Source organism: Dryobates pubescens, chromosome 10 (assembly GCF_014839835.1).
Source record: "Dryobates pubescens isolate bDryPub1 chromosome 10, bDryPub1.pri, whole genome shotgun sequence".
Taxonomy (NCBI): domain Eukaryota; kingdom Metazoa; phylum Chordata; class Aves; order Piciformes; family Picidae; genus Dryobates; species Dryobates pubescens.
Genome location: NC_071621.1, coordinates 20,933,375 through 20,946,879, shown reverse-complemented (window position 1 = coordinate 20,946,879; position 13,505 = coordinate 20,933,375). Strand labels below are relative to the sequence as shown.

General features: G+C 39.8%; 1 protein-coding gene across 3 annotated transcripts in view; it reads left to right on the top strand.

Moving 5' to 3' along the window:
• PDS5B (PDS5 cohesin associated factor B) overlaps positions 1–13,505 on the top strand; it is a 106,625-nt gene that overhangs the window by 67,967 nt on the left and 25,153 nt on the right. For all 3 annotated transcript variants that reach the window (XM_054164556.1, XM_054164554.1, XM_054164555.1), the window contains exons 21-24: positions 705–863; positions 1,672–1,740; positions 6,116–6,252; positions 11,731–11,854. In XM_054164556.1, the coding sequence (XP_054020531.1) occupies positions 705–863; positions 1,672–1,740; positions 6,116–6,252; positions 11,731–11,854 (489 nt within the window). The remainder of the gene's footprint in view (positions 1–704; positions 864–1,671; positions 1,741–6,115; positions 6,253–11,730; positions 11,855–13,505) is intronic.

Genomic DNA, 13,505 nt, shown 5'->3' with positions numbered 1-13,505 from the left:
TTTTTTTTTTTTAATTCATTTCTTCCCCCTCCCTTTCTTGTTCTTACACAGTTTGGCCTGAAAAAATGGTACTGGAGGATGTTTTTGTTACCCATGATCTGCAATGTTTAGTGTTGTGTATTTAAACAGACAAAAGATAAAGCATTGAACTGTCTGCTAGAACCATAAATTACTTATGGAAAGAGGAATCAAACAGAACTCCTCACCTCTGTTGGGACTATCAGCATTTACATGCTTAGAGCAATCATGGAAAGGCGAATTATAGTAGATACTATTTCAGTGTATTTTTATAGTTATAAGTGCAAATACACATTTTAAGTAGTGTTCATCATCCTTTTATCTTGAGGGCTGAATCATAGTCCATTACTGAAATTTGCCCTCTTGAGATGTGGTATGCCCACTTCTTCAACAAGAAAATTCAATTTGTAATCTGGTTTTCCTACATGGGCCTGATAAAGCTGTCACTTTTTGAACTGCCTATATGTGATAAACATTTTGTCTGTTGTCTCTATTTCTCATTTGATTTGTAGGAGACTTGTAGGGTTGGTGAAAGTCTCTTTAAAACTAAGTAGTTAATAGTTCTTTTACAATTGTATTTCTGAAATAGAAATAGACTTGGATGACTTGGCACAAAACTCTCATGCCCTTGCCTTCAGTAAGATAGATTGGATCAGTAATATCTCAATTTGTTGCCTTTATTCTAGCCACTGCATAAAAGCCTGGATCCAAGCAATTTTGAGCATCTTATCACGCCGTTGGTTACTATTGGCCATATAGCCATGCTAGCACCTGATCAGTTTGCTGCCCCTTTGAAATCTTTGGTTGCCACTTTTATTGTTAAAGATTTGCTGATGAATGATAGGGTAAGTATTTTTCAAACCTCATTTTAAAGTTCTGCTTCTCATATAGTATGGCACTCAGCAAATAACTTGTGAAAATTTTTGGCTTCTTGGTTCTGCTTTTTGTATATGGCTATCTTTCCATTTCCACATGTACTGTTTGACTCTACTGGAAACCCACAGGACAGGAAGGGAGGTAATAATAATTTGGTGGCCTTAAAAGTGACAAGCTGTATAACACAGCATTTAATCATTCATGGCTTGCCTTCTGTTAAAAATGGGGAAATTGCTATTAACTTGATTTAGTCACTTGAGTAAGCAAGTTATTGGGGTTATTTTTGTAAGTTGGAAGCATTTGAAACTACCCTGTTTAAATGAAGACTGTGTTAATTTTTCCAATACTTCTGTATTAATAGTGATAATCAAATTAAAACAAACAACAACAACAAAAACAAACAACCCCCCAAAAAACCTTTGACATTGTCAGCCATTGTTTAGGGAAAGATTTACTGTCTAACGCTATGCATTTGAAGTTCCAATCTGCTGAATACAGGAACTGGAAATTACGTCAAAATCGGTGTCTGTCACATACTACAGCAATAGTTTTCAGGTGACAACAATAAAAGACCCTTTACTACTGTTAAACTTGCTGGTAGTTGAGTAGTGAGGTAAGAACAGTATTGTGCTTCTGTATGGGTTACTTCTATGAAATAGAAGGTGTAAGGTGTACAGCGAGTGCTGCTGTGTCATTTTCAGAAGCAAACAGTGAAGAGATTACAGCATGTTTCATTTGAAGAGTAACAGTATTGTAACAATGTAACATTTGGTTTAGCTTCCAGGAAAGAAGACAACAAAACTTTGGGTCCCAGATGAAGAAGTGTCTCCTGAAACTCTTGTTAAAGTAAGTGGCACTTACTATATTTTCCTATGATTGTGTGTATAATGCATAATAAAGTTAATTAAATTTTTGGAGTCCTAAAGTTGTCAACTACTTCACTCTGCTTCCTCCTCATCTTTCTAAAAGAAAGAGAAGTAACAAGTTTTAAATTGAGGATCCTTATCAGTGTACATTTTTGGATTGCTAGTAGAGAAGAATTTGCTCTTGGGAACGCCAACTTTTTTTTACTTTTGTAAATAAATTTAGCATGCACACTTCATCAAATGTTTATTACAGTTTGTTTTTTTGGGGGGTGTTTAGGTTTGGTGTGCAACACCTAGATATTTCAGATACTGTCATAGTTAAACTATTTTTTTCCCCTTCCGTTTAACATAGACCTTAAATACCATAAAGACTTTGAAGTGTTGAACTTTTAGGACATTCCAGAAACTTTCTATGCTGTTTTGGAATAAAAGAAAAATTGGTTTAGGATTTGGCAGTTTCCTTAAGTGACTTCGCTTTTCACAGAATCACGGAATTGTCAGGGTTGGATGGGATCTCAAGGATCATCTAGTTCCAACCCCCCTGCCATCGACAGGGACACTTTCTACTAGATCAGGTTGCTTAGAGCCACATCCAGCCTGGCCTTAAAAACATCCAGGGATGGGGCTTCCACTGCCTCCCAGGGCAACTTGTTCCAGTGCCTCACCACCCTCAGGGTGAAGAATTTATTCCTAGCATCTAATCTAAATCTTCTTTCCTCTGGCTTGGGTCCATTCACCGTAGTCCTATCACTACCTGACACGCTAAAAAGTCCCTCACCAGCTTTCTTGTAGGCACCCTTCAGATACTGGAAGGCCAGAAAAAGTCTCCTCGGAGCCCATTAGCCCTGTTTGGCCCTACCACGACAGCACCTTCTCTTCTCCAAACTGAATAATCCCAACTCTCTCAGCTTGTCTTCTGCTTATGATGTATGTTAGAGAAAAACAAGATGCTCAGATTGCATATAAGGAAGAATGTGAGAATAGTTAGGCAGTGGAGCAGGTTGCAAGAGGCTGCAGGTTGCCAAGACATCCTATGCAATCCTTATTCTTGGAGGATTTCAATACCACAGTGGATAAAACTGAGACCAATGTGGTCTGAATTCATAGTTGAGCAGGAGATTTGACTGGAGACCTCTGGACATTCTGTCTAATTGGATTATCCTTTGATAGTTATCCTCTGCAGCTGCAAAGGAAAAATTAAAGGGCCGTGCAAATGCCTGTTATATTTGTTTAAGCCATCAGGTAACCAGAAACAGCGACTAGGGGAGTTTTCCATGTCCTGTTCTAATTTCATGGCAATGCTTAATTGTAAAGGGTTGATGGAATGTCATCACATCAGTTTTACCAGCAAAGAAACTAAGAACATGATGGGGTCAGGAAGATTCTGAATTAGTTGGGATTAGGACTTGCTACAGTAAAAGAAGACTAGAGTAGATTCAGATGGTAAAATTGAGAGAAGGGAAGTGTGGAGGGGAAGGAGAGAAGCAACAGTTATTAATGAGGGGCTGACCAGAAATGTTGGGGCACGAAATAGCATTTGGCCATGCTGTGGCCAAATATATAAGGTCATTGAAGCCAAATAGAGCTCATGTGAGGCACATGTACTGCTTATGAAAAAAGCTGAGTTGGTAAGCTGTCAGAAGACCATGTGCTGCTGCTGTTATTGTTATGTTTTTATTATATTTTCATTTCTATTAAAAGCTTCTGGCAGATACTTCCAGCTGTTTCAGTGGAAAACCCTTCAAAAGCTAGGGCAAGTTCCACAAACTCCGTTTGCATTTTGAGTTCTTGAGCTACTGACATCCTATGTCTTGCTGGGCTACCAAATAGAATTAGAATTCTGTAGGTGGAGTAAATGGGCTACAGTGCCAAGAAGTCAACTCATGTATAGATGACGGTCCCAGAACTTGTATCTGAAGGGACCATTGTGATTACTTTGTTGCATGGAATAGATGAACTGTACAATGAATTTCACTTGGTAGTAGTGTGAATAGTTATATAAAAGTTATTAGAACTGCTTACCCTTTTACAGAGAAAATTGTGAAGTTGCTGTTTGCAAAAAGTATTTCAGTTCTTCTGCAGTCTTTGGGCTTTGTGTTTTGGACTTTATGGTTTGGTGTTTTGATTTGTTTGGTTTTAGTTGTTTTTCCCCAGGGTTGTCTATGTGACTCATGAACATTTTCATTGCAGTGAGAGGATGCTCCTCTTTCTATTTTATTTATTATCTCTGCTCTTACAAATATGGAAAATGAAAGGACAAAGGGATTCAAATGCTGTAACAGTCTCCAAATTCATACTTTGTTTTCACTAAAGAAATGCAAAATTATTCAGCATTTCATGATAGGTGCAGGATTCTGCATAGTTTTAAAAGCTTGCCTCAAAACACTTTATTTCCATTAGCAAAAGACAAGTTATCTTAAGTAAAAGGCTTTGAGGCTTTTCTTTAAATAGCAATGAAAGAAGTATTCTCTTCTAGTGATCTTATTACATGTTGATACTCTGAAGAGTCAGAATGCCTGTAACGTGGTTTTTAAATTTATATATCTTAATCAAATATTTCACATTTGATTGTTTAAGCACAAAAATTGTAGGAATATAGGAAGATGAAAATGTGTTCTGCTTTTCGATTCAGTAACGTTTTCTTAAGTACAAATTCCTTTGCCTATTCCACAGTGTTTAATGGATGTAAGCTCAGTTAATGTGATGTTTTTACAGGGCAAAATATGTGATTGCTTACTAGAAGAAACAGTTCACAGTTTCCCCCAGGGATCAGTGCTGGGCCCCATCCTCTTTAACATCTTCATTGATGATCTGGATGAGGGGGTTGAGTCAGTCATCAGCAAGTTTGCAGATGACACCAAGTTAGGAACAGATGTTGGTCAGTTAGAGGGTAGAAAGGCTCTGCAGAGGGACCTCGACCGGACAGATGGGCAGAGTCTAATGGGATGGCATTTAACAAGTCCAAGTGCCGGGTGCTGCACTTTGGCCACGGCAACCCCATGCAGAGCTATAGGCTGGGGTCAGAGTGGCTGGAGAGCTGCCAAACAGAGAGGGACCTGGGGGTGCTGATTGACACCCGCCTAAACATGAGCCAGCAGTGTGCCCAGGTGGCCAAGAAGGCCAATGGCATCCTGGCCTGTATTAGGAATAGTGTGGCCAGCAGGAGCAGGGAGGTCATTGTGCCCCTGTACTCTGCATTGGTTAGGCCACACCTTGAGTCCTGTGTCCAGTTCTGGGCCCCTCAGTTTAAGAAGGACATCAACACACTTGCCCAGAGAAGGGCAACAAGGCTGGTGAGAGGCCTTGAGCACAATCCCTATGAGGAGAGGCTGAGGGAGCTGGGATTGTTTAGCCTGGAGAAGAGAAGGATCAGGGGTGACCTCATTGCCCTCTACAACTACCTGAAGGGTGGTTGTAGCCAGGAAGGGGTTGTCTCTTCTCCCAGGCAACCAGCACCAGAACAAGGGGACACAGTCTCAAGCTGTGCCAGGGGAGGTTTAGACTCGAAATGAGGAGAAAGTTCTTCACTGAGCGAGTCATTCGTCATTGGAATGGGCTGCCCAGGGAGGTGGTGGAGTTGCCATCCCTGGAGGTGTTCAAGAGGAGATTGGACATGGCACTTGGTGCCACGGTCTAGTCGTGAGGTCTGTGGAGACAGGTTGGACTCGATGATCCTTGGGGTCTCTTCCACCCTTAGTTATACTGTGATACTGTAACTAAATATTGTATGTGCTTTATTTGCTATAATAAATGCTTCAGTTTATTTCAGCAAAAACATGCTGCCTAGTGAGACTGAGTCTAGTTATCTTTCAATATTGAAATGATGTTGTGGAGCCTTGACAGGTTACTGTTTGTAGCAGCAAAAGGCACTAGGGAGCATACTGTGTAATTAAGATAAAGATTATTTTAAAAATGAGACACAAGTCTCAGTCTTGAGAAGACTGAGAGGGGATCTCATCAATGTGTTTAAATACCTGAGGGGTGGGTATCCAGTGGAGGGGGGCAGTCTCTTTTTGGTGGTGCACAGTAATAAGACAAGCTACAACGACTTCAAGCTTGAACATCGAAGATTTCACCTCAACATGAGGAGAAAATTCTTTACAGTGAGGGTGATGGAGCACTGGAACAGGCTACCCAGAGAGGTTGTGGAGTGTCCTTCTCTGGAGACTTGCAAAACCCACCTGGATGCATTCCTGTGCAGACTGTCTTAAGTGATCCTGCTTTGGGACCCGATGATCTCTCGAGGTCCCTTCCAACCTCTAATGTACTGTGATACTGTGTGATACAAGGTGTGACTTGACTTACTTGACTTTGTATATAATTTTTTTTTCCCCTTTTTTTTTTTTTTTGGTCAGATTCAAGCCATCAAGATGATGGTTCGATGGTTGCTAGGAATGAAGAACAACCACAGCAAGTCAGGAACTTCCACTCTGAGGTTGTTAACAACAATATTACATAGTGATGGAGATTTAACAGAGCAGGGAAAAATTAGGTATGTAACAGATGGCAATGTTTTGATGTTTGTGATATTGCAGTGGGGAGAGTTTTAGTTGAAGTAGCACTTGAACTATTCTGTTAGACTGCTTAACAAATTATACATCTTATTTCATAAGAACTAATGGTAAGCTTGGTTTGATTACTTTGTAAGTTTGCTGAGTCTCGTGTGTTTTAACCATGGCTTTACTACTTTGTTTTATCTCTTTCTTCAAAGAGCTGTTACTCATAAGAAAAAACTGTAACTTCCTCTTCCTCATTTTTATGGAACTTGCTCTTCCTGTACCAATTGTTGTGTATGTCAAAGGCCCATAGGCAGACATTCTAATGAAAGATAATAACTTGTTGCAGTAAACCAGGTGGGAATAGGTAGTACATAGGGCACTTCTGCTTGAAGGCAGACTTTAACCCCTTGAGGCCTCTAAAGGTGAAAGGAAGAGGGAAATGTGTAGAGAAGATTAAGTCCAAGTAAATAATTTACCTTTTATATGAACGTTAGACAACTTACTTGTTTTTCTGGATATCTTGATCCTCTGCAGTAGAGGTAAGAAGTTGTCAGCTGCTACTGCTTGTCAAATATTGAAAATTTATGTCTACAGAAGCTCTTAAGGGCATGAGTGGATTGTGCCACTGTAAGCAGAAAGATTTTAACTTTAGGGATGCATTTAATATTATACAATGATTATGTGGATAGAACCTATTTTGTGTGTGCAAAATTGCAAACTGAGAATTGTCTAGTTATTTTTGTAGCAACTGTGTAGTCTTCCTTCAGTTTCCATGTAAATAATTGTTTACTACCTTTAAATTTTCTCATATGACCATTCATGGCAGTTACTTGGGACTTAAGTGGCAGTAATTTAGCTTTTCAGCATAACTGCTCCTTGTCTTATCCAGTAGTTAGAACAGATTAGTTCTGTAGGTCCTGTGTGCTTTCATGCTTGAAGTGATGATTCCTTAGTGCTCGTGTATAGAAATTTAATTTTCCCACTCTTCATACTCAAAACTATAAATTATGAAAGAAACTGCATGTAATGATTGTGGTTGGGTCTCCATTATTAAAGTTAATGGAGGGCTGGGAGAGCTTACAAGGGAGTGAGAAAGCTGCAGTGGCATGGGGTTGCTCTGTGTTAAATGCAACCTTTCAACACCAGAGCCCGGAGCTCAGTCTGGGGATGAATGATGAGCCAGCTGAGAGCTAATTAAAAAGCAGACTGGTGTGGGTGACATTGTAGTGCATGCCTGATGTAGGCTCCCTGACCAAGAAGAAGAAATGGATGAAGCCTCCTATAAACAGCTAGCAACAACTGGTTTGCAGGACTTGGCTCTCATGGGAGACTTCAACCACTCTTGTGCTAGAAGAGCAACACAGCAGTGCATAAACAATCCAAGTGCTTCCTGGATGGCATCAATGCCAACTTCCTGACAGAAGTGATAGAGAAACCAACGAGGAGAGGTGCTCTGTTGGGATTCATACTTATCAACAAGGAGGGACTTGTTGGGTGTGTGGAGGTTGAAGGCAGTCTTGACTGTAATGGCTATATGACAGTAGAGTTCAGAATCCTGAGAGTAGCAAGGAGGGCACAAAACAAAATCACAGAGAAAATGAGAGCAGCCTTGCAGAAAAGGACTTGGGAGTATTTCTGTCTAAACTCTTCAGATACTTAAGTACCTGTAGTGAGAACAGCCAGAACATCCTCAGTCATGCACCTGGGTGAGGGCAGTCTGGTATCAATACAGGGATTGAGAGCAGTCCCGCGGAGAAGGACTTCAGGGTGCTGGTGGATGAAGAGCTGGACATGAGCCAACAATGTGCTTTTGCAGCCCAGAAGGCCAGTTTGTTTCTTGGGCTGCAACAAAACACTGGAACAGATTTCCCAGGGAGGTGGTAGAATCCCCATCTCTGGAAGCATTCAAAGTCAGGTTGGACAGGGCTTTGAGCAAACTAATCTTAGTTAAAATTGTCCCTGCTCACTGCAGGAGAGTTGGATGGGATGACTTTTAAAGGTCCCTTCCAACTAAAACTATTCTATGTACATAATGTGGAAGTAGGGATGGGTAACCTGGTAGAAAAACAGAGAACACTGGGAGAGACATATTTAGTAAAGCCCAGCTGGTATTGAATCTGGTGAAGGATGACAAAGGCATCCAGAAGAGCTTCTTTAAATAAATAGCTGACAAAAGGAAGATTATGGAACATGATGAATGAGACAGGAGCCCTGCTGACACAGGACATGGACAAGGGCGATGTGTTGAATGCCTCCTTCACCTCAGTATTCACTAGTAAAAAGGCTATGTTGGACAGATACTTGAGCAAACTTGTGTACGGAATACAGAATTAACCAGGTTGGAAAAGACCTTTGAGATCATTGAGTCCAACCAGCACCCAACACCCATCTAATCAACTAAACCATGGCACTAAGTGCCTCATCCAGTCTCTTTTTAAACACTTCCAGTGATGGTGGCTCCACCCTGGGCAGCACATTCCAATGGCCAGTCACTCTTTCTGCGAAGAATTTCTTCCTAACATCCAGCCTAAACCTCCCCTGGTGCAGCTTGAGACTGTGTCTTCTCATTCTGACACAGGTTGTCTGGGAGAAGAGACCAACCTTCACCTGGCTACAACCTCCCTTTAGATAGTTGTAGATGGCAATATGGTCTCCCCTGAGCCTCCTCTTCTCCAGGCTAAGCAACCCCAGCTCCCTCAGCCTCTCTTCATAGGGCTTGTGCTCCAAATCCCTCACCAGCTTTGTTGCCCTTCTCTGGACACCTTCCAGCAACTCAACATCTTTCCTAAACTGAGGGGCCCAGCATTGGACAGAGGACTCAAGGTGTGGCCTAACCAGTGCTGAGTACAGGGCCAGAATGACCTCCCTGCTCCTGCTGGCCACACTATTCCTCATGCAGGCCAGGATGCCACAGTGGGAGAAGTCCCTGACTGTGACTTGAGGTTTTGGACTGGATGATCTTTAAGATCCTTTCCATCCCAAACCATTCTACAGTTACACTGATTTTCTCTTTGTGATTAGGTTAAACAGCAAAGTTTACCCTTGCATGCTTTTCAATAGGATTTGAATTTTAATCTATACTAAGCATAAAATGAGTATTTCAGTATCAGAGAGCAGTAGACACCTACTGCTAGAAGTATTGATACTGGATATCAACCCAAACTGCGATTACTCTGAAACATTGTCTGTATTTTCCTTAACTGTAGGTTACCAGGTGAAAATGTAGTTTAAAACTTTGAAGTTTAGAACATAATAGTTTATGCAACAGGTGATCCTGGTGTGCCATCCGATCTGCAACATTTTCAGAGGCTGTATTCAAAAGACACTTTTTATTCCATGGAACATGGCAAACAGAAAGTTGGACAGTGGCATTTATCCTCTGGAGTAGAAGTAAAAATGTTAATTACTAGTTTGTAAGATGAGAGGAGGTGATTTTGCACCATGTATGTTTCCAAGATGTGTTTATTTGGGTTATCTTTTCCAGCCCATCACCTTAATTAAGGTTGTGTTTTGATAACATCTTTCCATGTGGTTGCACTTTTGTTCTCATTTCTACTATTTCATTTTCATCAACAGTATTCTAGAAAACAACTGTTCAGGTCACTCTTGTGTCTCTCAGAGAACTTCTAATATTACCAAGGATGCCCTTGTCCTAATTACTTCTAATAGTTTTGAAAATCAAAAATTGCAATTCTATCATACAGAAGCTTTTATTTCAGCCCTAATAGATGTTTTGGGATAATGCAGGTCAGAAAGCTTTTTACTATAGCAATTTGATCAAAAATAAATCCTCAAGAGTTTTTTCTGAGATAATCGGGAATAAGACAGATCTGATGCTCATCTTCAGCTCTAAGAATGATAGTTACTATTACACTGCCCTTTCTTTCCACAGCACACACACATGCTTGTGAGTATTTCAGTGATACATGTACCCTGTAAAGATTTGATTCGGTTTTCAGAATTAAATGTTACCACTACCAAAGCTGAAGAAGAGTGAAAGTTCTTAATGTTATCCTTTCCTTTGGCTCAATCACTCCGTACTTGTAAGTCATTATTATTGCTCAAAAGTCACTGAACCTTTATTGGGTTCACTTATTACAGCAGAAGCAATTTCAAGTGAAATTTAGCATTTAAGAGGTAGACATTAATGTGTTAATCTTCTTGCCTTGTTTTCAAGTTGGTGCAGCTTTTGTCCTGTTACTTGGTTGCTTGTGATCTGTTTGTGGTTTGTCTGGTTGTTTGTTTGCTTGCTTTTAATACCATGGTTACCATAAAATAATGAGATGTGTATGAAGCCTGATTAGGTTAATCTTAAAGCTTAAACCCTTCAGCAGGTATTTTTATCATGCATTCTCTGGTTAACAATAGCTTTTTATTTCTTTTTTTTAAATGCTTTATACAGTTTTCATTATGACAGATTTAAGACAATGGTGTCTTAAGGGTGAAGGGCAGATGATTAAGAAGTTAAACAGTATTTGTCATGCTTAAATCAATAATTGTTTTAAATAAGAATATGACTTGATTCCTTCTCAGAGTTGTCAAGGAGAAAGCTGCGCTTATTACTTGCAGATAGAATTGATTACTGTTTTGCGTGAAAGCTGCATAAAGTTTCTTAATTCTTTTGTGTTTAATATAAAGGCAGAAGTCATACTTTACTGAAATAAATTTTCTAAGTAGAGCAGTGAAACCTTAACTAAGATTTTCAATGTATACATTAGGTGAATAGCAGTTTGCAAAGCTCATGTGAAGGGGCCTTTAATATTCTGTTAACCTTTGTTAATACAGTTGTAGCTTAGAGAAAAACCTGTTCATGATCTTTTTGGTATGAAAATTAGCAAGTGTTTGGAATGTTTTGCTAGTTGGGAGTGCAGGGACAGTGTGTAAATAAAGTAACAATACTTATGGCAGATTGAAAATGCTTTCACTTGCAAAGTCCTTTTTGCCGTTGTCTTAAAAATACAAATCACTTAGTGACCTAGCATCGTAACATCTAATTAATCTTAGGTTATGTTGACTTGCAGCATGGAATTTGAGCTGTCATTGCTGGAAAAAGTTTGGGAACTCTGAGAACTAGAAATGGGCTACTTTGGTAGGAGTCTTTTGCTGAAGGAAAACCAACACGCTGAACAGAAGTATCTCACAGCTTAAAGGAGGACTCTGAGAGGAAATTTGGACTGTACTGGCCCAGTGCACAGCCAAAACTCTCACACCCACATGGAACCTAGGAAGTTCCAAGAAATATTTTCGTAGCTAAACTGGGGCAAGGTAATAGGCTGTAAAATGTGACATGGAAGCTACTGGTTTGAAATTACTTTTGCTGTTGATTTAGGAGGATGGGGGCAGCAAAGTCCTTACTTTCTTAAAGTACCTATTTTTCAGCAGTGCAAAGTAATTGGGACTTAGTAAAGCCAAATAAGTATGTAATTTTTTTTAACTAATTAACCTTCATATTCCATGTGCTTGTTTTTCAGTAAACCTGATATGTCGCGGCTGAGGCTGGCTGCAGGGAATGCTATTGTGAAGTTGGCACAAGAACCTTGTTACCATGAAATAATCACCTTAGAACAGTACCAGCTGTGTGCACTAGCCATAAATGTAAGGAAATTAGGTGGGGCTGGTGGGTTATTGGCAAATATATATGACTGTATATGTTGTTTGTTCTGTATGTTGCCTATACCTCTGCTAATCTATTTCATGCAAAATGAGCAACCTTGACATGAATTTTTCCACAACATGATCATGAAAACTGAACTTGTGAGCGAGTTAGATCTACAGTACTGGGCTGCCAGGTGCAGGACTTCTAACTTAAAATAATGATGTTAGATTATTGGTAAACTAATGAATTCAGTGTTGAGTTAAAGTAATACACCAGCTGTGTTATGACATTATTAGACATTGAAATAGAATAGAATAGACCAGACCAGGTTGGAAAGGACCTTCAAGATCATCACATCCAACCTATCAACCAATCCAACCCACCTAATCAACTAAACCATGGCACCAAGCACCCCATCGAGTCCCCTCCTGAATACCTCCAATGAGATGATATAAAGTATTGTTGAACTGTGACAACATGGACCTCAGTTTCTTGATACTTGGGTAGAATATATTTGGAATGCAGAGGTCTGCAAAGTTAATTGACATCCTTTAAATATTAGAAGAGAAATGGGGAAATTGTCAGTGTATGTTGGCATTTTCATCCTTAACTTCTGCCTGTGTACCCAATCTAGCAGAAAAGAAATAACTTACAATTTGAAAGTAGAGATCTTTTGTGTTCTCATCTTACAGCAAATTCTGCATACGCTGATTCACACCCCATGAGTGATCATGGAGGGTCTTATGTTGGTGTTGCTAGTGTAACTGCTGGTGTTCTCCCAACTTTACAAAAGTCAAGAAATCCTCTGGAAGGAGTTTCTTCCAGGGAATACCTTCAGTAGTAATGTGACTGGCTAATAATCAGTGGTAATAACTGAAGGTCTTTTCACCCAAAGCAAGTTCTTCACTGAGCGAGTCATTCGTCATTGGAATGGGCTGCCCAGGGAGGTGGTGGAGTCGCCGTCCCTGGAGGTGTTCAAGGGGAGATTGGACGTGGCGCTTGGTGCTATGATCTAGTTGTGAGGTCTGTTGGAACAGGTTGGACTTGATGATCCTTGGGGTCTCTTCCAACCTTAGTTACTGTGATACTGTGATACTGTGATACTGTGACTGGTAGCTTTCACTTTTCTGATTCTAAAACTTAATAGAAATGTGTGACCTAATAGAAATGTTAGTCTTGTACTGAACTGATGCTCAATGGATTTTTACAATTTGGAACTTACAGCAATGACATTTAGGTTTGTTCCTGAAAGGATACTCTAGCTGGATAATGTCATGCCAGGTTAGCTTGCCAATACAGTATTTGCATGTTCTCTTTTCTTCTGATCCCAGTGATAAAAATCTGTTTATTTTTTTCACTTAGTTTCCTCTTTTGGTAAATGTTTTTTAATTGTAAATGTTAACATCCAAGTTATTCTGTATCAGAATTTGCCTTCATTGTTTGACTCTTTTTTTCAGTATGTTAGGTGCCAGCTTCTAGCACTCCATTTCATCACCATCTCTAACTTTCTTCTGTATTTTCTAGCTGTATTAGTGTTAACTGTTTGTGAGTACTGGTAATAGATGTGTTGTAACTTTTTTCCTACCTTTGGGTCTAGTGCTTACCTCTCAATTTTTGGAAAGAAATTTTGGGAGATGAGATTTAAAGAAC